The 23,830-nt window shown below is 39.0% G+C and overlaps 3 protein-coding genes across 5 annotated transcripts in view; all 3 read right to left on the reverse strand.

Moving 5' to 3' along the window:
* Nucleotides 1-3,443, reverse strand: part of LOC133657787 (actin-related protein 2-B) — a 32,982-nt gene extending 29,539 nt beyond the window's left edge. The window contains exon 1 of the mRNA XM_062059518.1: nt 3,285-3,443. Within this exon, the coding sequence (XP_061915502.1) occupies nt 3,285-3,443 (159 nt within the window). The remainder of the gene's footprint in view (nt 1-3,284) is intronic.
* A 2,564-nt stretch (nt 3,444-6,007) lies between these two features.
* Nucleotides 6,008-19,785, reverse strand: LOC133656969 (aftiphilin-like). The gene is made up of 6 exons (XM_062057858.1): nt 19,599-19,785; nt 12,240-13,105; nt 12,055-12,161; nt 6,831-6,948; nt 6,675-6,745; nt 6,008-6,608 (listed from the first exon to the last, which is right to left on the reverse strand). Exons 2-5 carry the CDS (start codon nt 13,083-13,085, stop codon nt 6,713-6,715), a joined length of 1,104 nt encoding a protein of 367 aa, XP_061913842.1. The 5' UTR covers nt 13,086-13,105; nt 19,599-19,785; the 3' UTR covers nt 6,008-6,608; nt 6,675-6,712.
* Nucleotides 19,786-22,888: 3,103 nt separating this feature from the next.
* The window catches only part of LOC133656971 (monocarboxylate transporter 12-B-like), a 23,480-nt gene continuing 22,538 nt past the window's right edge, over nt 22,889-23,830 (reverse strand). For 2 of the 3 annotated variants that reach the window (XM_062057859.1, XM_062057860.1), the window contains exon 10: nt 22,889-23,331. In XM_062057859.1, coding sequence (XP_061913843.1) covers nt 23,165-23,331 — 167 coding nt within the window. In that variant the 3' untranslated portion in view covers nt 22,889-23,164. The remainder of the gene's footprint in view (nt 23,332-23,830) is intronic. The other variant, XM_062057861.1, reaches the window with a different exon arrangement.

The following is a 23,830-nucleotide window of genomic DNA, read 5'->3' on the forward strand; positions in this document are numbered from 1 at the left end:
ACGGAATACAATGATTTGCAAAAACAAGATATTTGATGTTCAAACTCATTATTATTATTATTTTTTTTGCAAATAATAATTAACTTAGAATTTCATGGCTGCAACACGTGCCAAAGTAGTTGGGAAAGGGCATGTTCACCACTGTGTTACATGGCCTTTCCTTTTAACAACACTCAGTAAACGTTTGGGAACTGAGGAGACACATTTTTGAAGCTTCTCAGGTGGAATTCTTTCCTATTCTTGCTTGATGTACAGCTTAAGTTGTTCAACAGTCCGGGGGTCTCCGTTGTGGTATTTTAGGCTTCATAATGCGCCACACATTTTCAATGGGAGACCGGTCTGGACTACAGGCAGGCCAGTCTAGTACCCGCACTCTTTTACTATGAAGCCACGTTGATGTAACACATGGCTTGGCATTGTCTTGCTGAAATAAGCAGGAGCGTCCATGGTAACGTTGCTTGGATGGCAACATATGTTGCTCCAAAACCTGTATGTACCTTTCAGCATTAATGGCGCCTTCACAGATGTGTAAGTTACCCATGTCTTGGGCACTAATACACCCCCATACCATCACAGATGCTGGCTTTTCAATTTTGCGCCTATAAAAATCTGGATGGTTCTTTTCCTCTTTGGTCCGGAGGACACGACGTCCACAGTTTCCAAAAACAATTTGAAATGTGGACTCGTCAGACCACAGAACACTTTTACACTTTGTATCAGTCCATCTTAGATGAGCTCAGGCCCAGCGAAGCCGACGGCGTTTCTGGGTGTTGTTGATAAACGGTTTTCGCCTTGCATTGGAGAGTTTTAACTTGCACTTACAGATGTAGCGACCAAATGTAGTTACTGACAGTGGGTTTCTGAAGTGTTCCTAAGCCCATGTGGTGATATCCTTTACACACTGATGTCGCTTGTTGATGCAGTACAGCTTGAGGGGTCACGGGCTTAGCTGCTTACGTGCAGTGATTTCTCCAGATTCTCTGAACCCTTTGATGATATTACGGAGCGTAGATGGTGAAATCCCTAAATTCCTTGCAATAGCTGGTTGAGAAAGGTTTTTCTTAAACTGTTCAACAATTTGTTCACGCATTTGTTGACAAAGTGGTGACCCTCGCCCCATCCTTGTTTGTGAATGACTGAGCATTTCATGGAATCTACTTTTATACCCAATCATGGCACCCACCTGTTCCCAATTTGCCTGTTCACCTGTGGGATGTTCCAAATAAGTGTTTGATGAGCATTCCTCAACTTTATCAGTATTTATTGCCACCTTTCCCAACTTCTTTGTCATGTGTTGCTGGCATCAAATTCTAAAGTTAACGATTATTTGCACAAAAAAAATGTTTTTATCAGTTTGAACATCAAATATGTTGTCTTTGTAGCATATTCAACTGAATATGGCTTGAAAATGATTTGCAAATCATTGTATTCCGTTTATATTTACATCTTACACAATTTCCCAACTCATATGGAAACGGGGTTTGTATTTATTTGTACAGTAATCTATTTATTTATATCTGCACCTTATTGCCCTTTTATGAGCTAATGCAACAACATTTTGTTTCTATCTGTACTGTAAAGTTCAAATTTGAATGACAATAAAAAGGAAGTCTAAGTATGTGGAATAGGTGACGATGCAGCCTGTATTGTCACTTCCTGGTGAACACGTCCCCCTACACTGCAAAAACTGAAATCTATGTAAGATTAAATATCTCAAATAAGGGTGACATTTGCTTATTTTCTGTCTGATAAGATAATTATTCTCACTAAGCAGATTTTATGTTAGAGTATTTTACTTGTTTTAAGTGTTTTGGTCCTAAATGATCTCAGTAAGATATTACAGCTTGTTGCTGAGATTTTATGACCTATATTGAGTAAAACATGCTTGAAACTAGAATATCAACTGTTGCAAAGCTGTGTCATCAACACTCACAAGTATAAAACTACTTCTTTAAAGTAATAATTTCTTATTTCAAGCATGAAAAAAAAAAATCATGACTTTGACACAATTGTGTCTCAAATTAAAACAGATGACAGCCAAATGGACTTTGCTGTTTTATTTTCAATGAAACAATAGAAAATACGTACTCGTATAGTAGTACAGTTGTTATTAGGGCTGCAACAACTAATCGATTAAATCAGATTATAAAAATAGTTGGCGATTAATTTAGTCATCGATTCGTTGGATCTATGCTATGTGCATGCGCAGAGGCAATTTTTTACAATTTTTATAAACCTTTATTTATAAACTGCAACATGTACAAACAGCTGAGAAACAATAATCAAAATAAGTATGGTGCCAGTATGCTGGGTTTTTTTTCAATAAAATACTGGAAAGGATAGAAATGTAGTTTGTCTCTTTTATCCGATTATTAATCGAAGTAATAATCGACAGATTAATCGATTATCAAATTAATCGTTAGTTGCAGCCCTAGTTGTTATTAGTGAGAATATACTTATTTTATGGTATTTTTGGGTTCATTGAGGTTAGCTAATTTTACTTGTTTTGGAAAGTTCTTGTTCTATTGGCAGATAATTTTGCTTAGTTCAAATAAAATACCCCTCATTTTTTGTTTTTTCTTCTTCTTGTTTTTGAACACTGACTTTTTGCAGTGTAGCCTGCAAAAAAAAAACCCTGGTGAAACATTACGCACGTAACTTGCAAAAAAATAACAAATAAAATAAAACAAAGACTTGAATCAGCAGCTTTTAACAGCAGGAAGTCAGTGGCGGCTGCATGGAAAAAATGATTAAACCACAAATTGACCTGGCACGGCCTACATGCAACTACGATCACAGCCAGCCTTGAAATGGTTGAGTATTGATCAAAAAATCGAATATTGTTTGTTTAAACCAGTCTGTTGTGCGTTATAATTGTGTGTAAACGTGACGTTGTAAGGACATGAAATAGCTCAGCGGGTAGTCGGAAAACACCGGAGAAGCTGTAAGCTAGCAGGCTAGCTAGTTAGCATGCTAGCCGCAGTCACACAAGTGGTGGTAAACTTCCTGCGTGTTACTGTCCCGCCTGGTCGGCTCATAGTGGGTTCATTAGCACCGCAGGAATGTGTACAGTTTGCGTGGGAGCAACTGCGACGCCTCGAAGCGCCGTTCCCGTGCCAAGTGTGGATGAATGAAAACGAGCTAGCTAGCTCGCTCGCTACACGCCCAGTTGATGCTAGCACGGGCAGCTAAGAGTCCTACTTCCTGTTTCTTGGCCGGGCAGACGACGATTGAAACGAGGCGAGAATGGGGGGGAAAAAGCCGAGCCACCGTCAAAGACTCACCCCGGTCCCGTTGTCACACACCACCACTTTCCTGCCGTGGCTGTCCATTTCTGTCTGAGCCCTGTTGCCTCTGAACCTCCCCTGCAACTTTCTTTCGGCGAGCCGGAAGGAAGACACGCCAACCCCGGACAAGAGCAGGAAGAAGGGAATGGTGCTCATCCGGTGTGGGTGTTTTTCTTTTTGTGTGTGCGTGGGTTGTTTGTTTGGCAGTTTGTCTTCCGAACCCTTATTAGACACATTAACAATATTAAATATGGAATTTTGTTTTAGTTAAGGAACGGCGACACAGCAAAAACGTGTCATATAGTAGGGCTGCAACTAACGATTAATTTGATAATCGATTAATCTGTCAATTATTACTTCGATTAATAATCGGATAAAATAGACAAACTACATTTATATCCTTTCCAGTATTTTATTGGGGGGGGAAACAGCATACTGGCACCATACTTATTTTGATTATTGTTTCTCAGTTGTTTGTACATGTTGCAGTTTATAAATAAAGGTTTATAAAAAAAAAATTAAAATAAAAAAAAAATTGCCTCTGCGCATGCGCATAGATCCAACGAATCGATGACTAAATTAATCACCAACTATTTTTATAATCGATTTTAATCGATTAGTTGTTGCAGCCCTAATATTTTGTATTCTGTGTCAACGGAGGTGCAAATTTGCAAAATGTCAATAAAATACAAGTGTGCTAGTGAGACAAATGTTTACAGTATATGTTGATATAATTAGAAAAATAATTAGACATATTTATGACATACGCATAAATCGTGTTTTCATTTAATGATTTGTCTTTACTTTCGCATTGTACAAGTTTTTTTGATTGATTGAAGCTTTTATTAGTAGATTGCACAGTACAGTACATAATCCATACAATTGACCACTAAATGGTAACACCCGAATAAGTTTTTCAACTTGTTTACGTAATACCAAAGACTATAAAAATGGGAGCCATTACCTCCCTGCTTGGCACTCAGCATCAAGGGTTGGAATTGCGGGTTAAATCACCAAAAATGATTCCCGGGCACGGCCACCGCTGCTGCTCACTGCTCCCCTCATCTCACAGGGGGTGAACAAGGGGATGGGTCAAATGCAGAGGACACATTTCACCACACCTAGTGTGTGTGTGTGACAATCATTGGTACTTTAACTTTAACTTAACTTTAATCAATTCATGGTAAACAGGCAGCGAGTATTCGAGGCTTGAATCTTTGGTCACCGAACGATCTGATTCCGATTCCTGGGGTGATAGTTCGATTCAGAATTGACTCTGGATTCAAATCGGTTCTTGCAATATATTATTTGGTTAAAAAAATAGATGTAATGACGCTTCATCAAAACAGGTTGCACAGGTTATAGCTCCTTGCGGTTGCATGGAGATGACCTAAAAGCACCTTTTTTTTTTTTACAAACATAATAAGTTAAAGTACCATTGAAAGTCACACGCACACACTAGGTGTGGTGAAATTAACCTCTGCATTTGACCCATCCCCTTGTTCACCCCCTTGGAGGCGAGGGCAGCAGTGAGCAGTGATTTAACCCCCAATTCCAACCCATGATGCTGAGTGCCAAGCAGGGAGGTATGACTCGGCCGGGGTTTGAACTCACGACCTACCGATCTCAGGGCGGACACTAACCACCAGGCCACTGATTATTAAAAAAAAAACAGAATTAAGTTAATTCTGTTTTACTTGCATACTGTATTACTGTTTTACTTGAACACATGTGGAGTTATGTACTTAAAAAACCAAGGTGAAATAACTGAAAACCTATTTTATATTCTAGTTTCTTCAAAATAGCCACCCTTTGCTGATTACTTTTCCGCACACTCTTGGCATTCTCTCGATGAGCTTCAAGAGGTAGTCACCTGAAATGGTTTTCACTTCCCAGGTGTGCTTGACGCTCATCGAGAGAATGCCAAGAGTGTGCAAAGCAGTAATCAAAGCAAAGGGTGGCTATTTTGAAGAAACTAGACTATAAAACGTGTTTTCAGTTATTTCACCTTTTTTTGTTAAGTACATAACTCCACATGTGTTCATTCATAGTTTTGATGCCTTCAGTGACAATCTACAATGTAAATAGTCATGAAAATAAAGAAAATGCATTGGATATATATATATATATATACTGGATATATATATATATATATATATATATATATATACATGAATATATGTATAAATACATATATGTACAAACATTATACATATATATATATATATATATATATATATATATATATATATACATATATGTACAAACATTATACATATATATATATATATATATATACATTTTGAAAATTATGAATGGATTTAGAATCAGGATCAATAAGAATCGCGATTTGTATGTGAACCAAGTTTTTTGTGAACCCCTAGTGATTATAGTGCAGAGGTTCGCAAAGTGTAGGGCACGCTTCCTACAGGGGACGCTTAATATTTTTTTAAATATTAAGTCTAAATTTACCGTACTGAACTGTATTTTGCGGATTATTTTATATATTAATCCAACACACGGTCCAACCCTGTATTCAAACATGTGTTTCCATGAATGACAGTTGAGCAGTGCTAGCCAGTGGGCTAAAACCCCAGGCTGTCAAACCAATGGAATGAGGTTTACACAACGTACTATGGCACAGCCACACTAGCTGGCATTCGGTATGGCTGCTTATTGATCACGTTTGTAACCGTTCAAAAGTAAAAACAAACCAGCCATGAGGATCATCTGATTTATTTCCGTATGTACGAGCATCTTATTGCAGTGTTTTCCATTTGGATTCCAGCAGTAAACCTGAATGTGTTTATGCAAATTTGTTGGAGCAAAAAAAGAAGATAGTTTACAATTGGTGGCATAAAGGCACACATTATCATGGAAAAAGATCAATGTTATTACACTGGGAGCTAATGAGTTGTTAACATCCTAATGCAGTTGAGTTAGTGGACAGGCGGTGAATAAATACTGAAATAGTAAATACATAAATAACAATATACAAATGGTAAAATGAGACAAAAAATAAAAGTGCAAAATAGCGAGCTGAAGAAGGAGGTGGGCACAGTGTTTCCGTGGTGGATTGCTTTGACTGCACTTTTTGGATTGTGGTAAAAACTAAAAAGTTTTTAAAAGTGTTTCCCATCCAGTGCTGGGAAGCGAGGACACAGTGTGAATACCCGGAAGGAGAAAACATGTCCTGCAGAAGGTCGAGTACACACTAAAAATGTATCATCAGGAGAGTCCAGGTACTGCACGGCTGCTCTAACCGAGAACCCCTGAGAACTGAGAACGGGGGTTGCTCTCATCCAGCAGGCTGGTGATGAGCTGCAGGAGATACCGATATTAAATCAACCACAAAGTCAAGTTCTGGAAAAGTCAGGTGGCACATACTTGCGCTGAGTTCATGAGGTGTGTGTTTCAACTGCTGGCTAACAGTCCTTGTTGGGCTCCTGCCTCGCCAGCTAAAATGTTTCAAAAGCATGAATAATGACAAAGAAACACTGATAAAAGTGTTTATAGTTATGTATAGGGAGACAATAAATTCACCGTGTCCACGCCGAGACACCTGAGGAGCGTCCTGTTGGCGTGGGAAGCGCCCCACTGAAACTTCAGACCTGCTGCACTGTGGATGTCCTGGTGGGGGCGCCAAAAGCCTCGCTGTACCCTGGTGAAATAAACCATACTGTAAAGTGCATTCTTTTATATGTGTGCACTGTCACATTTTAGTAAACATTTAATTACAGTATACCTATATACTATATAAATAAGCCTGGGTATAAAGTGGAACTTCCATTTACAAACTCCTTTAGTTGTGACCTTTTCCATCTATACAACCTTTTATATCGAGCAAAATATGCCTCCGTGTGCGAATCATGTCTCTGCATACGAACGCTCCTTTCATTCACTCATTTGTGTCCCGCCTGCAGCCATTTTGTGCTGCAGGGCAGAGTCATTTTTGGAAAGGTGGGGCCCTCCGCGTGACTTGCTGGGTAGTACAGTACACTACTAGTCACTTCAGCGGGTGTGGCTTTTCTGTGTTTTTTCGCCTTTTGACAAGTTTTGTCCATTTTGCTAACTCAATATGAGTTCCAAAAAGAAGGAGGGAATAGCTGTGGACTTAAATTACAGACTATTTGTGAGGAGTAAAGTTAATGGCGCTCACAAGTTTGAAAAAATCCATGAAGCAAACTTTAGTTTTAATTGTGATAGAGGACTTTTTTGGAAAAATATGCCAAAGTAGACTTATTCTAGTGCTGGGCGATATATCGATACACTCGATATATCGCGGGTTTGTCTCTGTGCGATACAGAAAATGACTACAGTATTTTTCGGACTATAAGTCTCAGTTTTTTTCATAGTTTAGCCGGGGGTGCAACTTATACTCAGGAGCGACTTATGTGTGAAATTATTAACACATTACCGTAAAATATCAAATAATATTATTTAGCTCATTCACATAAGAGACTAGACGTATAAGATTTCATGGGATTTAGCGATTAGGAGTGACAGATTGTTTGGTAAATGTATAGCATGTTCTATATGTTATAGTTATTTGAATGACTCTTACCATAATATGTTACGTTAACATACCAGGCACGTTCTCAGTTGGTTATTTATGCCTCATATAGCGTACACTTATTCAGCCTGTTGTTCACTATTCTTTATTTTATTTTATTTAAATTGCCTTTCAAATGTCTATTCTTGGTGTTGGGTTTTATCAAATAAATTTCCCCCAAAAATGCGACTTATACTCCAGTGCGACTTATATATGTTTTTTTCCTTCTTTATTATGCATTTTCGGCAGGTGCAACTTATACTCCGGTGCGACTTATACTCTGAAAAATACGGTATATCGTGATATTCGAGTATACGTTCTCAGGCAGTTGCTTTTAGCTGCGGGCATTACACTACAGGCGTTTCTCACTCTTTGTTGTCTCTCCTTCTCACAGAGACATAAACAAGCGCACCTTACATACGTTAACGCCCTCGCGGAGCAGAGAGGTAGCGGCATGGGTAACGTTAGCTGTGGTGCGAGTGGTAATTCGAGAGAAAGAAGGTGCGAATCTGGTAAAAAATGAAGGAAGAATTAATTCCCAAGAAAAACAGCACGGGGTCCATCGTCTGGCGGTGGTTTGGCTTCAAGCGGGAAGATGTCGAACAGACAACCGTAAATTGTCAAGTGTGGGGCAAAAGCGTTGCTACTAATTTGTAGCATCATTTGAAAAGTCACCCGCTCGAGAATGAAGAGTGCTTGAAACTCCGCACGTCAACATCTCCGTTCGGTGCCACACCAACAAAATGCCGAAGCAACCATTTCCACATCAACACCGTATGAAAAAATTGTCAACAGAAGGAGATAACGTCGCAGGAACCTACCACATAGCGAAGGATTTGATTTCCTATTATGGAGCTAATTTTTATTTGACACTTATTGAAATATCTTGTGTGACATCATGCACAAAAGTGCACTTTGTTTTAAACTATTGTAGTGGCGTTCTGTACAAAAAGTGCACTTTAATTTAGTGTTGTTTTGATAAGTCATCTTAGTGACACCATGCACAAAAGTGCACTAATAGCTTGTTTTAAAATGTCTCTGACAATCTTGCACTTTCTGTTTTGAAATGACGTGAATGTTTGTGCCACTGCTTAATAACTGTTTAATAAATACAGTTTTGGTCAATTGACTTAGTTGTGATTTCCCTCTGTGCATGAAAGTTTAAAATGAGCATATATTAACGCATTATGAACAAGAATGTTTAATGTAGACACATAGAATCATCATACTGCTGTGATTATATGCATCAAGTGTTAATTCAAGGCTAAGGCAAAATATTGCGATATATATCGTGTATCGTGACATGGCCTAAAAATATCGAGATATTAAAATAAGGCCATATTGCCGAGCCCTAACTTATTCCACAACAAAGAGAGGCTACCTCTTGTTCAGTGGGGCCTCCCCACAACCCCCTCCCTTCTTCCTCTCTGTCTGGTCCTCGTTTGGCGATGTTAATGCAAACGGGCATTACCTGTTTTTAAAATGTCGATTATTGTAGCAACATGGTTGTTAAAGCTAAGCTTTTTGTGATATCTGATAATTTGTGTGGCCACTAAAGGGACTTCGGTGTGTGCGCGCTTGTAGGCAAAGCAGCTGCATACAGGACAGTTAAGCTTGTCATTGTTGTTTTGGCTTATTAATCAATTTATAATTGATCCATCCCTTCCTTGTTTTGTTTGTTTGATAAACCGTACTGCATAGCATGTTATATTGTGTACAAAGTGTACAAGTCTTCAGTGATTTAGGGCTATATAAATAAACATTGATTGATTGATTGATTGACTAAAATATGGACTTTTGTCAAGGCCAGAACCCATTATTCCTATTTACATTGTTTCTTATGGGGAACTCTGCTTTATTATACAAACTTTTCAATTTCCGAACCCTGTTCAAGAACCAATTAAGTTCGGACATCGAGGTTGCACTGTATTTAAATTTTCCTGAGGGAACTCTCCTGAAGGAATTAATAAAGTACTATCTATCTACAGTATTTTAAAGTGGGAGTGTCCTGATCCAAAAGTGATATCGGTCGGATATCAGCAAAAACAGAACTGGTAACGGATTATATGTAAAATGTCCGATGGGAGCAGTTTTGTAGCGTGTTTAATTGTGCAAAGCTGGACAGCCAGTTAACGTCTAAATGTCCTCCAATGAACACACAACTTTGTTATTTTCTTCTATTTTTGTCATTTGCAAAATGTAAACATTTTGGCTACTTGGAGCTAGCAGTTAGACAGCTACGCACACAATAGCACACTAGCTAGACATATGTATTAATAATTGAACAATATAGCAATCTAATACTTTATATTACCCAATATGCTGTATCAAAAACTATAGTTGCATATTACTTACACATACAAAGTCTCCAAGGCATATTAGAAAGTATCCAGTAACAAACGGGTTTACATCATCCAACTTACTGCGTCATGCGGTCCAATTAATGAATTATTTTGGCCACTCGGTGTCGCAAAAACCATTACCACTCCAACTTGTAGACAGCGTAAGTCCATTCAAGACGATTAATAATAAATAAGTTAGTTTTTCATAACTACCTTTGTACTCTCTTTGACTCATTTCACTTGATCGAACCTTTTCTGATATTCTATAATACAACATAATATAAGTATGTATGACGCCGATATCATATCAGCCAATGTAAAGGCTCCAGTATCGACATAGTGTCGGAAGCGAAAAAGTTGTATCTGGACACCCCTGCTTTAGAGTAGTCAGTGTACAGCTTGTATAGCAGCATATAGGTAATATGCACTGAAAATGAGTCATGGTTAATAGTATAATAATAATATCATATTTTCAGGGCTATAAGCCGCTACTTTTTTCAGATTCTTTGAACACTGCCGCCTATAAAACGTTGCAGTTAATTTATGGATTTTTCTTTGGTAACGGCCATGATGTTTCGTCTTCAACAAAAATAGTTTTCAACAGACACCGAAAAAGTGTTATTATTTCTGCTACGGCGCAATCTTTTGAATGAGTTCGTTCAGTGCAGGTGCCGCGAGTTGAAAATGTACTTCCTGTTTTAATGCTTTGAACCGGAAGTAGAACCGTCCATAGCGTTTCTACTTGTATGGATTCTTCAGTCCTCACTCCAAGCAAAGTTTGTAACCTTTACACTATAACAAACAATTCTTACTTACTAAATGTCTGTAGCAGTGTTTTCATGCATATTTATTGAGTAATGCTTTAAAATGTAATACCGGAAATTATCTGTATCTGTTTCAAAAAGTAAAATGTATGACTTTTTAAAACGCTGCTGTGTACACGGACGTAGGGAGAAGTACAGAGCGCCAATAAACGTGAAAGGCACTGCCTTTGCGTGCCGGCCCAGTCACATAATATCTACGGCTTTTCACACACACAAGTGAATGCAAGGCAGACTTGGTCAACAGCCATACAGGTCACACTGAGGGTGGCCCTATAAACAACTTTAACACTGTTACAAATATGCGCCACACTGTGAACCCACACCAAACAAGAATGACAAACACATTTCGGGAGAACATCCGCATCGTAACACAACATAAACACAACAAATACCCAGAACCCCTTGCAGCACTAACTCTTCCGGGACGCTACAATATACCCCCCCCCCCAACCCCGCCCACCTCAACCTCCTCATGCTCTCTCAGCATGTCCCAAATTCCAAGCTGCTGTTTTGAGGCATGTTAAAAAAAATAATGCACTTTGTGACTTCAATAATAAATATGGCAGTGACATGTTGGCATTTGTTTCCATAATTTGAGTTGATTTATTTTGGAAAACCTTCTTACATTGTTTAACGTTGTGGCTTGTGCAGCCCTTTGAGACACTTGTGATTTAGGGCTATATAAATAAACATTGATTGATTGATTGAATGCATCCAGCGGGGCATCACAACAAAATTAGGCATAATAATGTGTTAATTCCACTACTGTATGTATCGGTATCGGTTGATATCGGAATCGGTAATTAAGAGTTGGACAATATCGGAATATCGGCAAAAATGCCATTATAAAAATATTTATTTCTTCTACAATCTGGTGGGCGGGGCTTAAATACTGGTGCGCTCTACAGCCCGGAAAGTACAGTAAATATATTCTGCCATACAAGCTGTACATTGACTGCTCTAAAGCATATTTCCAAGTTGACCTTCTGTAGTCTGGTTGAACACAAAGATTTCTGAGGGCTGTGCTCGGTCTTGTGGTTGTTGCATACCCCTGAGATGTGCGCTCCTCCTCCTGAGGATGAAGCAGAGCACCCAGGCTGGGAACATTGTCCTCCTCGGGTGGGACCTCCTCCTCTGGGAAGGAAGCCTGGAGGAACTGGTGGACATGACAAAAAAAAAAGTTAGCAAATGACGTGTCCGCACAGCTGTGGTTCTCATAAGTGTCCTTAACCACCTGGAGGCTGCCGACTTGATCCACAAGCTTGCTCCGAGTGTCTTTAAACTCCGCCCACGCCCCGCCGCCATCTTCCAGTGTGGCGGCTGAACAGAAATCTGCAAAGCTGTCACTCGGAGGGAGACCCCGCGTCTCTCCGTCAGCGCCATCGTCAAACGTTTCATTATTGGAGGTAGTTCTCTGAGATGCAGCCCAGTCGCCACGGTGACTACACAGGTCCCACTCTGACAGCGACTCGTCTTCATCACCGGTCTGATCCCCGTGGGAGGCGAGGGAGGACACGTTTGGTTCGGAGTCCTCAGACGGACCCTCAAAGGAGACATCTTCGTAGAGAGAGTCCAGGTCCTCCGTAGTGGACTTGTTTAGGGCGTGCTCCTCCTGTAACGTGGACGTTTGGTGAGACTTGTCCTGAGATGAGCCATTTTGGCAGCGAGATCTGGGCTCGGCGTCCATGACGACCTGGCGTCCTTCCCTCAAACTGCCGGAGAGCTTCGTCCCCACGGCGGCGCCACCCAGTGGAGCGAAGCCGCAGCACCATGGGTGAGCCGCCTGCTCTGTAAACACAGTGAAGTCGGCGAAGCCCGTTTCCTCCGCAGCGCCGCAGTAGCCGTTTGTGAGGTGCCAAGAGGGCCGCCCTACCTTGACCTCATCCCTGCTGGAGTGGTCCGTCCGGAGTCTAAAGCCGGACTTGAGGAACGGTGGGTGAGCGGAGGCAGCGAGGCCATAGGCAAATGCCCCAAAATCTGAATCCTCTGATCCCGCCTCCCCGGTGTCACCGTCCAATGGAGGGGGAGCTGATTCGTGCTGATAGGACAGAACTTCTGGCTCCATTGCTTCTTCTAGCATGACTTGAAGGCTTCATTCACCTGGAGGACAACAGTTAAACACAAAGTTAATGGATGGGAAATTAATTGACAAAATAAACTTAGTAGGCTTTGATGACAAATCCGTTTTGTCAATGAATTAGAGTTTTGTGTTGCAGACGATTGAATTTTTTTTTAAATCAATATTTTTTCTCCTCTTTTTTGTCCCCAGCAGCTTCTGTAGTTTTCCCCCTGTCCCGCAAAAATAGCTGAGGGCCGCAAACACTCCCAGGGCCGCACTTTGGACACCCTTGCATTACACCATAGCAAACTACAACCACAATAATTGTGTGAATGCTCCAAAGCATTCACACATATGGTTTTCCTTCTTCTTCAGATTTTGGCGCGCTCTACCTTCCACATTTTTCACCCGATGCAAACCGTTCCAACTTCAAACTGTTCAGCCTATTCGGGAATTGCGGGCTTTCCAGATTTCACAGAATTACAGGTTTTACGGGACATTTTTCCCTTTTAAAATGAATTGGCCATTTTTCAAACTTCCACCATTTCCACATTTTTCAACCAATTCAGACCATTCCACCTTCAACACATTCCACCATCTTGGAAATGTAAACTATTTTTTTTCTACAAGTATTTTTTTTTTTGCAATAGTTTAAAACAAATAAAGTGCACTTTTGTGCATGATGTCACACAAGATAATACAATAACTGTCAAATAAAAATGAGCTGCATAATAGGAAATCAAATAGTGTATGTCCTTCGCTATGTGGTAGGTTCCTGCGGACGTTATCTCATTCTGTCGTTGACTATTTTTTTAATACGGTGCTGATGTGGAAATGGTTGCCTTGGCATTTTGTTGTGTGGCACCGAACGGAGATGTTGACATGCGGAGTAAGCACTCTTCATTCTCTAGCAGGTGACTTTTCAAATAATGCTACATATTAGCAGTAATGCTACTTTTTGTAGCAACGCTTTTTCCCCACACTTGACAAATTACGGTTGTCTGTTCGACATATTTTCTCTCACTATTATGTTCAATCCACTATGGACTGGACTCACAATATTATGCTAGATCCACTCGACGTCCATTGCACCCGGTGGGGGGGTCCCCACATCTGCGGTCCTCTCCAAGGTTTCTCATTGTCCCATTGGGTTGAGTTTTTCCTTGCCCTGATGTGGGATCTGAGCCGAGGATGTCGTTGTGGCTTGTGCAGCCCTTTGAGACAATCGTGATTTAGGGCTGTAAACATTGATTGATTGATTGATATTCCCACTTGAAGCCAAACCACCGCCAGACGATGGACCCCCTGCTGTTTTTTTTGGGAATTAATTCTTCCTTCATTTGTTACCAGATTCGCACCTTCTTTTTCTCGTATTACCACTCACACCACAGATAACGTTAACCGTGCCGCTACCTCTCTGCTCCGCGAGGGCGTATACGTATTTGACGTATGTAAGAAGGCGCGCTTGTTTTATGTCTCAGTGATAAGGAGAGACAAGAAAGAGTGAGGAACACCTGTAGTGTAATGCCCGCAGCTAAAAGCAACTGCCTGAGAACGTATACTCCAATATCACGATATAGTCAATTTTTATATCGCACAGAGACAAACCCGCGATATATCGAGTATATCGATATATCGCCCAGCCCTATTTACTACTTCAACATTTCTTGCCCGATTTAAACAATTCCAACACCAACCAATTCAGCTCATTTAGAACATTCATGCTCCTAATCATTTTTAAAAAATCCCCCTTTTCCCAAAATTCCAGTAAGTTCCCATTGAAATGAATGGGACATTTTTCCAAGTAGCCCAATTCCCACATTTTTCAACCTATTCAAACCATTCTACCTTCAACACATTCCACCATTCTCGGAATTCAAACTACCCTTTTTCCAAGTTAAAAAAAATTCCAGATTTTCCCGAAATTCTCTAATACCATTTACTACTTCAACATTTCTTGCCCGATTTAAACAATTCCAACACCAACCAATTCATCTCATTTAGAACATTCATGCTCCTAATCATTTTCAAAAAAATCCCGCTTTTCCCAAAATTCCAGGAAGTTCCCATTGAAATTAATGGTACATTTTTCCAAGTTGCCCAATTCCCACATTTTTCAACCTATTCAAACCATTTCACCTTGAAACACATTCCACCATTCTGGAAATTCAAACTACCCTTCTTCCAAGTTTAAAAAATTCCAGATTTTCCTGAAATTCCCTAATACCATTTACTACTTCAACATTTCTTGCCCTATTTAAACAATTCCAACACCAACCAATTCAGCTCATTCAGGACATTCATGCTCCTAATCATTTAAAAAAAAAAATCCCGCTTTTCCCAAAATTTCCAGGAAGCTCCCATTGAAATGAATGGTACATTTTTCCAAGTTGCCCAATTCCCACATTTTTCAACCTATTCAAACCATTCCACCTTCAACACATTCCACCATTCTGGAAATTCAAACTACCCTTTCTCCAAGGTAAACATTTTTTTCCAGATTTTCCCTAATACCATTTACTACTTCAACATTTCTTGCCCGATTTAAACAATTCCAACACTGACCAATTCAGCTCATTCAGGACATTCATGCTCCTAATAATTTTTTTAAAAATCCCGCTTTTCCCAAATTTCCAAGAAGGTCTTAAAGAGGTTTAACATTGGGTCTAAATATATATCTTGGATAGCACTTCTATACTCTTCTCCTAGGGCTGCCGTAAGCACAAATGGGATGTTATCCCAATTTTTCACACTTGGCAGAGGTACACGGCAGGGGTGCCCTCTAAGCCCATTGTTATTTGTTATTGCAATCGAACCCTTGTCCATTGCTCTTAAATCGGCCGGTATCAGTAAAGGAATCCATAGATGCGGTCTAGAACACACACATTCTCTATACGCGGATGATTTACTATTGTTTATATCTGATCCAATCTCTACCATTCCAAAGATTATTGATTTGCTAAACAACTTTGGATCATTCTCTGGCTATAAATTGAATTTCGCTAAGAGTGAATGCTTCCCTGTGAATAATTTGGCCCTTGATATCCCTGATGGATATTTCCCATTTAAGATGTCCAGGAACAGCTTCAAGTACTTAGGTGTACATATTTGTCGCAAGCTACCAGCTCTCTACAAGGACAATTTTCCACCTCTAATCGACAAACTTAAATTAGATTTGGATAGGTGGAAAGATTTACACATAACTATTGCTGGCAGGGTAAACTGCGTCAAAATGAATGTGCTTCCTCGATTTTTGTATCTGTTTCAATGTTTGCCTATCTTTTTACCCAATTCCTTTTTTTGCATAATAAACAAACTAATTTCATCCTTTATATGGAAAGGCAAGACTCCCAGGATTAGAAGAGAGTTCCTGCAAAGGCATAGGTCCGTAGGTGGTTTATCACTCCCTAATCTAAAATACTACTATTGGGCAGCTAACATACACAAAGTGACTCTCTGGATCCAAGAACCTGAATTAATCTGGTGTAAATCTGAAGCTAGTTCCTGTTCTACCTCTCTCTTGGATCTACTTACATCAAAATTACCTTATCGACCATCCCAATTTACTTGTAGTCCAATCGTCATTTCTACCCTTAGAATCTGGTCTCAATTTAGAAATACTTTCGGCCTGCAGGGCTTATCCAACCACAGCCCCATTCATAATAACCACCTCTTCCTCCCTCCTAGCACAGATGTAGCGTTTTCTCTATGGAAGCAGTCAAACCTTAGCAGGCTAAAGGACTTATATATTGGTGATGTCTTCGCTAGTTTCAGTGAACTGTGTATACAATTTGACCTACCAAAATCTCACCTATTTCGATACTTTCAGGTTCGTAATTTTGTTAAATTAAATAGTCTCTTTTTCCCTAATACTCCACCTAATTCGCTAATTGGCTCAATTTTAGATATTCCCACAAATCAGAAAGGCCTAATCTCCAAAATCTACATCTTAATATCCCAGTTTAGTAAAACGTCTCTTGATAAAATCAGAGGGAATTGGGAAGAAGAGCTTGGCAAATCTTTAGATGATGGAGATTGGGATTCTGCCTTAACCCGAATTAACAACAGTACATCCTGTTCAAGGCTTAATTTAATACAATTTAAGGTTGTCCACCGTATTTATTTCACTAATTCCAAACTCTCCAAAATATACCTCAATATTTCGGATACTTGTAACAGATGTCACATGTCACCTGCAAACATGACGCACATGTTTTGGTCTTGTCCCCATTTGCTGGACTATTGGACAACTATTTTCAAACACCTTGCTAAGGCATTGGATTTAAACCTGACACCATGTGCAGAAATGGCCATTTTTGGGACGGTATCAGATCCCCAAATAAGGAGAAAATTTAAGGATAGTATCGCCTTTGCATCCTTATTAGCACGTAGGAGAATTTTGCTGGAGTGGAAGTCACCATTTTGCCCCAAAGCCTCCTTATGGCTTAAAGACCTTATGATTTATTTAGATCTGGAGAAAATAAAGTTCAATCTTAGGGGGGCACCTGGGAAGTTTTATTTTGTTTGGGGTGGTGTGGTTGACTACATAGCTACATTAAAGACGCTATAGGATACATGAAAAGTTCACCTTTCACAAACCAGCTTCCTTTTTTATTTTTTATTTACATTTATTCTGGGTGTATATTTATTATCTGCCTATGTTGAGAAGAAAGTGATGTACTAATTATTTTCCATTTGTGACTGTACCTTTAACTTATGTAGGACCTGGGGGTGGGGGGGGGGGGGTGGGGGGGGGGTGTATGGGGTGTGTGTTGGGTTGCTGTTCTTGGAAGTGGGTGGGAAAAAAAAAAAAAAAAAGGAAAATGTGATTACTGTTCTATTGTATAGTGTAATACCTGTCAAATTCAATAAAAACATGTATTAAAAAAAAAAAAAAAATCCCGCTTTTCCCAAATTTCCAAGAAGCTCCCATTGAAATGAGTGGGACATTTTCCCAAGTTGCCCAATTACCACATTTTTCAACCTATTCAAACCATTCCACCTTCAACACATTCTGGAAATTCAAACTTACCCTTTTTCCAAGTTAAAAAAAATTCCAGATTTTCCCTAATACCATTTACTACTTCAACATTTCTTGCCCGATTTGAACAATTCCAACACCGACCAATTCAGCTCATTCATGCTCCTAATAATTTCCCCAAAAATCCTGCTTTTCCCAAAATTCACAAATTTCCAGGAAGTTCCCACTGAAATGAATGGGACATTTTCCCAAGTTGCACAATTCCCACATTTTTCCACCTATTCAAACCATTCCAACATCAACACATTCCACTCATCCTGGACATTCAAACTAACACTTTCCCAAGTTCCAAACCAAAATCCGTGTTTCTTGGAAATTCAAACTCTTCAACATTCAAACCATTTTAAAATTCAAACCATTCTTACATTCATACTACATTATGTCAGCATTTCACTTCAACTTCAGCATTGGAGCACTTTTCTAGTAGACCAGTGGTTCTTAACCCGGGTTCGATCGAACCCTAGGGGTTCGGTGAGTCGGGCTCAGGGGTTCGGCGGAGGTCAAGACACACCCGACTCATCGTGTACATAAAACTTCTCCCTATCGGCGTATTACGGATACGGCAACAGCAGAAGTCAGACTGATTTGCAGGTGTTTAATTTGTTGTGAGTTTATGCACTGTGTTGGTTTTGTTCTTTGAAGAAGGTGATGTTCATGCACGGTTCATTTTGTGCACCAGTAATAAAACATGGTAACACTTTAGTATGGGGAACATATTCACCATTAATTAGTTGCTTATTAACATGCAAATTAGTAAAATATTGGCTCTTAACTAGTCATTATTAAGTACTTATTAATGCCTTATTCGGCATGGCCTTATTATAACCCTAACCCTCTAACCCTGGCCCTAACCCTCTAACCCTAACCTAACCAAATAACTCTAAATTAAGTCTTTGTTACTTAGAATATGTTCCCCATACTAAAGTGTTACCAAAAACATATAACTTTTTCTTTATTTTTCACTAAAGAAGTGTTCGGTGAATGCGCATATGAAACTGGTGGGGTTCGGTACCTCCAACAAGGTTAAGAACCACTGTAGTAGACATATAGTATGTGTTTGTTGTCAACACACACGAGCAATATTTATTCCTTTTATTAGACAATTCTGTAAATGACCGGAAAATATTATTCCATAATCAAAACAACAACTAGCATCCGTGCTAGTATTATTAAGTAGATTAGCATCTCCACTAAGCTCTGGAGCTCAGGTGTCAGTCACAGGTGCCTGAACGTGAAGCCGACACACAATGACGCTTAAAGAGCAGACTAACTGTTGCGAAGCTACACTTTGACCGAAAAACAACAATAATAAATAAGAAGAATACGACTAAATTCCGTTATGTTGTTAAGGAGACGCAGGTTGGTTAGCTCACGTTAGCTTGCTAGCTAGTTTAGCAAACGTCCGGTCGAGTAGAAACAATTAAACCCAGCACTAACTAGCAGTGTTACTAGCAGCTAAACGTACTGACACAATAAAATATGACTAAATATACCTTTTATTATCCACGTTGCTCCTCGAAATGTTGTTAACTGAGCCGACTCGCCACCGTCAACCTCCCGTATAAACCACTAGAGTAAGAGCTCTCACTTGTACGTAGTTTCCGTGTGACAAGGAAGCGCATCGACCAGGGCTTCTATTTCGCTCATAGTCCACAGCGTGTCGTCAATAGACGATCGTTGTCGGTGCCTAGGTTGAGCGGAACAACGCATTGGCTGTACACCGCCATCTGGTGGACACCAGGGCAACTACAAGGCGTCAATGCTATTACTGGTGTTAGTTACGTATGTGTACAGCTCCACTAATGGACATTGGAGTGTTACTTTCAAAGGCAAAATTAAAGTATTGCTAGAAACATAATTGTACATGGGACTTTATTGTATTGTATGTATAGTACATGTTCCAAAAAGAAAAAAAGCATAAAACACCACCAGAATTAGAGATATTACAAGTCAAAGTGATGTTGTGTTACGCTCATGACTTGGTGTAACTAAACATTACCCTATAAGATGAAGGCAATTGCATTTTATTGATATTTGAAATGTATTCAATGTTTATAAATGAATATTTAAATACACTAAATGCAAAAAAGGGAATAAATATTCAAAATAAGATCATTAAATGAAATCTAGTTTGGTTACGCCATCATGAGCGCAACACAAGGTTGTAAAATTTTCAACTACAATTTCAAATAAGATGTTAAAAGCAAACTGAAATCAAATACACACAGCTTAAAGATTGATCAATACCTATTTAAATTTAGTAATACATAAATATGATGATTCATCAAAATATAAAAGAAATATACCTGAACAGAACGCTCATGATGGTTACACCAAAAAGTAACGCTATAAATCGTGTTTTTCCAAGTTTTTGGGGCATTTTTATGCTATTTCCAAGCATCTCCTTTTTATTATCCTTGATTTGAAATGGTCAAACTAATCCATATTATATATGTATGCCCTAAAACAAAACAAAAAGTCATATTTATTTTGATTGTTACATTTTGAAGTACTTTTGTGCAGGTGGGTGCGAATGTACCCATCAGCAGAGCTGTACACGTATAGAAATAAGCACATTTATGGTTTCATAAATCAAATGATTGGTTCAAGTTGAACAAATATTGTTTGTTTTTTTACTGATACTGTATTTGTTCAGCAAGCAGGTTTAACAGCAGGGGTGTCCAAACTTTTTCCACTGAGGACCACACACTGAAAAGTGAAAAGATGCGGGGGCCATTTTATTATTTTTCATTTTCACAAGCAATACAGTATATAGATTTTTTTATTTTTAATTTTAAGCCTGAGGGGCTGCCTTCAAGTTTGGTAAATGTTAAAGATCCAAAAATGTTCTCTGTCTCAGTCATAACAGTTTTAAAAGTAATGCGTATGTTAACTAATAAATGTATTTTTTTAGATATCAGTGCTAAATTTTTTTTAAAATCACCTCCAGATCTACCCATGGATAAAAAGTTTGATTTGTTTAATTTAATATTGTATGGCATTTTTGGGGGAAAAAAAGGGAAAAAAAAAAGGGAAACAACACAAAAATATGCACACAAGTGTAATATTTGATGTGAAATACTTGAAGCCTTGAATAAGTCGATAATTCATAAAATATTTTGATTCATTATTATTTTTTGAGTGATGAGTTTTAAAAAATTCACTGAAGGTATTGCGGATCCAAAAGGGCCCCACTCATAAAAGTGTTAAAAATTAAGTCATGTATAATTTGTGCTTGAATCTTTACATCATTTTCAGATCTGTTCGTTGATTATAAGTATTTTATGCTCTTTCTCAAACAAAACATTGGTTTTGATTACACACAAATACCCCAAAATTTTCCCCAAAATACATTTAAAGTGGAATATTTGATGTGAAGTAATTGGCGCCTTGAATAGATCAATAATTTATAACAATATTGATTTTGATTCATTATTCTTTTTTGAGCAATGACAGTTGAAAAAAAACACACTAAATGTCTTGGGGATCCAAAAGGGCCCCACTCATAAAAGTGTTAAGACTAATTCATAAATATATTTATTTTTTCTTTACATTCATTGATTGACTCTCTACATAATTTGATGCCTGCAACATGTTCAAAAAAAGCTGGCACAAGTGGCAAAAAAGACTGAGAAAGTTGAGGAATGCTCAAACACTTTTTTGGAACATCCCAAAGGTGAACAGGCTAATTGGGAACAGGTGGGTGCCATGATTGGGTATAAAAGTAGATTCCATGAAATGCTCAGTCATTCACAAACAAGGATGGGGCGAGGGTCACCACTTTGTCAACAAATGTGTGAGCAAATTGTTGAACAGTTTACTGAACAGGTACTGCATCAACAAGCGACATCAGTGTGTAAATGATATCACCACATGGGCTCAGGAACACTTCAGAAAACCACTGTCAGTAACTACAGTTACTGTTGAAACTCTACTATGCAAAGTGAAAGCCATTCATCAACAACACCCAGAAACGCTGCCGGCTTCGCTGGGCTCGAGCTCATCTAAGATGGACTGATGCAAAGTGGAAAAATGTTCTGTGGTCTGACGAGTCCACATTTCAAATTGTTTTTGGAAACTGTGGACGTTGTGTCCTCCGGACCAAAGAGGAAAAGAACCATCCGGATTGTTATAGGCGCAAAGTGTAAAAGCCAGCATCTGTGATGGTATGGGGGTGTATTAGTGCCCAAGGCATGGGTAACTTACACATCAGTGAAGGGGCCATTAATGCTGAAAGGTACATACAGGTTTTGGAGCAACATATGTTGCCAACCAAACGACGTCATCATGGACGCCCCTGCTTATTTCAGCAAGACAATGCCAAGCCACGTGTTACAACAGCGGGGCTTCACATTAAAAGAGTGCAGGTACTAGACTGGCCTGCCTGTAGTCCAGACCTGTCTCCCATTGAAAATGTGTGGCACAATTTGAAGCCTAAAATACGACAACGGAGACCCCCGGACTGTTGAACAACTTAAGCTGTACATCAAGCAAGAAAAGCTTCAAAAATTGGTCTCTTCAGTTCCCAAACGTTTACTGAGTGTTGTTAAAAGGAAAGGCCATGTAACACACTGGTAAAAATGCCCCAGTGCCAACTTTTTTTGCAATGTGTTGCTGCCATTAAATAATAAGTTAATGATTATTTGAAAAAAATGAAACAAGTTTCTCAGTTGGAACATTAAATATCTTGTCTTTGCAGTCTATTCAATTGAATATAAGTTGAAAAGGATTTGCAAATCATTGTATTCTGTTTTTATTTACGAATTACACAACGTGCCAACTTCACTGGTTTTGGGTTTTGCATATGGCAAACACACAAAATATGCAACATTTTTCCCAAACATACTTCTAAGTGGAATATTTAATGTGAAGTAATTGGAGCTTTGACCAAGTGAATAATTGATAACAACATTGACTTTACAGTAATCAACAGTACATCATGTAACTGCTATGTATTTATTATACCTTACACACACATGAGACATTAACCCAAACACATATGACCAGGTACCATGTAGAAAACTCGTCTTTTTTTCAAGATAAATACACATATTGAGCATCAGATGATGTCTTGTTGACATTCAGCGCGTTTTGGACAGGACAGGTTTGTCTTCCAGGAGTGTCGGACCAACATGGCGATGGCGAGAACCACCGAGCTGAATATGAAGGAAGTGCCGCTGAGGAAAAAGGTTCCTGCGTAGTTTCCCGTCACGTCCACCAACCAACCTGGAGAGACACAATGACGGTCGCGGTTAGGGGGGGTAACTTTGGGCACCTAATGATTCGATCCGATTCCTGGGAATCTGATTCAGATTCGATTCTTGAATGAACACGTTTCTCGGTTCAAACCAATTCTCGCCATGTATTATTTGAGTTGAGTTGAGTTTGAGTTTATTTGGAACATGCAAGCATACAACATGATACATCACAATTTCCAGTTTCTCTTTTCAACATGTTCGAAAAGGAGTAGGAAGAAGCAGAGCTTATTTAATCCTACCCCTTTTCTTTTACATAACAGTTGCTAAAACTTTTGTTCACTTCCTGTTCTCAATTTATCCACAATATACTCCATAAGTAATCACAATAAAAATGAATAAATAAATTATAATTAGTGAAGTAAGTTACATTTCATATGATGAGATAAGTAAGATTATTATGAGAATGAAAGAATGGATGAATTAAATAAATTCAGAATGTTTATCATGGTTCTTCTTCTTTGTACTTT

Source organism: Entelurus aequoreus, linkage group LG09 (genome assembly GCF_033978785.1).
Source record: "Entelurus aequoreus isolate RoL-2023_Sb linkage group LG09, RoL_Eaeq_v1.1, whole genome shotgun sequence".
Lineage (NCBI taxonomy): Eukaryota > Metazoa > Chordata > Actinopteri > Syngnathiformes > Syngnathidae > Entelurus > Entelurus aequoreus.